Source organism: Coffea eugenioides, unplaced genomic scaffold (assembly GCF_003713205.1).
Source record: "Coffea eugenioides isolate CCC68of unplaced genomic scaffold, Ceug_1.0 ScVebR1_492;HRSCAF=1178, whole genome shotgun sequence".
Classification (NCBI taxonomy): domain Eukaryota; kingdom Viridiplantae; phylum Streptophyta; class Magnoliopsida; order Gentianales; family Rubiaceae; genus Coffea; species Coffea eugenioides.
The window spans coordinates 20,894-24,001 of NW_020864334.1; the positions used below are offsets into that span (position 1 = coordinate 20,894).

At 36.4% G+C, this 3,108-nt stretch overlaps 1 protein-coding gene across 1 annotated transcript; it reads right to left on the reverse strand.

Moving 5' to 3' along the window:
* Positions 1 to 420: 420 nt before the first annotated feature.
* On the reverse strand, positions 421 to 2,331 carry LOC113758347 (polygalacturonase-like). Its single transcript, XM_027301261.1, has 4 exons — positions 1,903 to 2,331; positions 1,147 to 1,436; positions 844 to 1,072; positions 421 to 728 (listed from the first exon to the last, which is right to left on the reverse strand). Exons 1-4 carry the CDS (start codon positions 2,329 to 2,331, stop codon positions 510 to 512), a joined length of 1,167 nt encoding a protein of 388 aa, XP_027157062.1. The 3' UTR covers positions 421 to 509.
* Positions 2,332 to 3,108: the final 777 nt, after the last annotated feature.

Sequence of the window (3,108 nt, forward strand, 5' to 3'; positions counted from 1 at the left end):
AAGAAACAGCTTTCAAAAAAAGGTAAAACAATGCAAACACGTCAAGATCTCAAACCAAATTCCAATGCTCACTCGCAGTCACACAAATGTGGAGCACCCTCGTGTGGATGATTTCTTTGGATTGATCTGTTATGTCTTTACAATTCCTTTATATGTGTGTTTATTTTCCATCATTACATGTTTCTTTTTCTTTAACAGAGGTCAGGTTTGGCCCCCCTCTAATTTGATGTATTTTTTTTTCTCGGTTTTTAATATATTAAGGGATGGTATCCTTTAAAAAAAAAAAAAAAAAAAAAAAAAAAAAAAGTGTGTTGATCGCAAGGCCAGGCTCTGGTCAAGAAGGCCATAAAAGAGCCATGAACTTTTGACAAGCAAGACTTACACTTTTACAGTACATTATAAAAAGCTAGACTGCTTCACTTTCTTAAGTGAGCCCTTATTTTCTACAAGATTTGTGCAACTATTTTGCACGTATTTTAAATACTGTATGGAACTTCATGCATTTTCTCCTACAAACAGGCTTTGGGCTCAACTAGACCGGATGAAGATCCGCCCGCATTGACACATGAAGCCGTAGCTGGTCGATCTTTGTAGGAAAGATTGACATCTTCCAGAATTATACGGCTGCATGGATACTTTTTACTGCAGTCAAAATTTACAGCAACTTCAGTTGCTGATGTTCCATGTACATCTTGGTATGTCACATCACTAATCCTCACACCTGAGCCCTGCAAAAATTAATGTACACATTTCTCAGCTCCCATTTTCTGATCTTTTTTATATATAAATGTTTTTGCAAAACATAAATAATAATAATAATAATAATAACCCTTTTGATCATACCTGACCAGGACATTTGGCCCTATTTGGGCAGTAATTTTGGTCGATAATGATGGGGTTTTTGACATTAACCATTACTGCATGCTGAAACAGAACTCCAGTAACAAATCCATTGCTAGGCATTGCCCATGTTTTTATCCTCAGACCATTTTGTGTGCCCGAAAGTGTAACAGTTTTAACTGTCACATTTTTAACTCCTGGTTCTTGCAAATTACTTCCCAAACTGCCAATACTGAAACAAGCACAAAATCAATGTATTGACTAAATAAATCAAAATTACAGCAACTAAGTTTCCGATTTTGATACCTTATTCCATGGCCAGGACCACAGTTGATATTCTCAATCCACATGTTGGAACTTCCAGGGCCTAATGAGATGCAATCATCACCAGTGCCAATGTGAGAGTTAGTAATTGTAACACCTGAAGATGATTGCACATGAATTCCATCAGTGTTTGGGCTGTTTTCTGGAGCTGAAATCTTTACTCCTTCTAGCCTAGTGTTTTGGCAGCCGTCAAGGTTGATATGGAAAAATTGACTGTTTAACGAACTTAATCCACTGACCAAGACTTTGTTTGAATTGTAGAATCCCAGTGACTGTAGCAGCATAAAAAACAAGAAACAAATTAAGGGAAATGATTAGTCATACATTCTAATTCAACTAAACGGGGAATAAAATTTCAATATAAAAACAATACGAAACTAGTTTTGTGTGGGATTATTTTGCTTGACAAATACTACAGCAGAATTAAAGAAATGTGTTTAGTCTTGGTTATAGGTCAAGCGTTCAAACTCTTACACCTGCAATCAAATTTTGAGGGTGATTTTAGTATTGTACCCCTTTAAAGTAGTTTAAATGTTGCCGATTCTTGTAAGGGAAAAAAAAACAAAAAAAAACAAAGCAGTCTTGCTCCTTTAGGGCAATTCTTGCGTTCAAACTCTTGCACCTACAGTTAAATCTTGAGGGTGTTTTTAGTATTGTATCCATTTAAAGTTGTCGATTCTTGAAAGGAAAAAGAAAAAGAAAAAGAAAAAGCAAAGCAGTGGAGACTATACAACCTACCCTTGCTCCTTTAGGGCAATTCTTGCCGGAGTTTTTGCATGCCCAGAGACCAGTCCCTTGGCCATCAAGGGTTCCACCGTATATTGAAAGTCCATTAGCTCTTTCAAACGCGAGCCACTTACCAGTATGTCCAAGGACATTATAATCAGATGGAGCAACAATGGTTCCATCAATGCGAATGGTTATAGCATTATTCTTGCAATTTTGGCCCGAAAATGATGCTCCTCCAACCAAAAATCTTCCTCGTGGAACATAAATTGTTGCAGGCTCAACTGAGGCACAAGCTGCAGCCCATGCACTCAGAAAAGATTTCGTGGAATCACTTCTTCCGTCAGATTTCGCCCCGTAACTCTGCACATTGTACGTTACACTCTCAGCTGATGGCAAGAGGAAGAAAAAGAAGAGAAATGGGACAGCAAGAAATCTCATTTTGCTGTTTATTTTCTTATCAGGGGTGGCTACTAGAATCTGTAAAGGCTAAGATTTTGCTGTAATAATCTGAGGGATGAGGAACTTGAAAAGCAATGGGTGATATTTATAGGCTTGGCGTGAATTTAGGGATCGAGCAAGTCACTTTTTTCAACTTCAATTTCTTGTGTTAGTCAATGTCAGAAATGGCAGTTCAACTTTAACTAACAAAAACTGTATGAACAAACGTGAAGGACAAGAAGAAGAAGACGGAAGAGAATTATCGGCTAAAGTTCTTATGACATGAGAAGCAGTTATACATACATGGAAAGATGGAAGACTCGTTCTGATTACAAAAATGGAAGAAATATTCTGTGATCACACTGTTCGCTTTCCATTAATTGGGTAGCTAAAATTTCGTAATTTGGAAGCAAACATTCCTGTAAATTTCCATTAATTGCTCTTCTGTAGCATTCCAACTCGTAATTTCTTGAGGATAGAGTAGCATGGATCAATGTAGGCTATATCCTCATGAGGAAGAAGGCTTTATTTGTCTCTCTTCCTTTTAAAACATTGTTTTGAAGTAGTTTAGAAATAAACGTAATGAATTGAGCTAATCAGTGAAAAACTAAACTACTTGCTCATCAAAAGGTTTTTTATGAATTGGTTAATAGTTTTCTTTTTCTTTTATGAGCAATGTTTGTTAAACTTGAGCTCATCTTGACTGTAATGTTTATCAATTGAATCCAAACGCATTCCAAATTCACGCAAAAATATTTTTATTATAACTTGAACTTA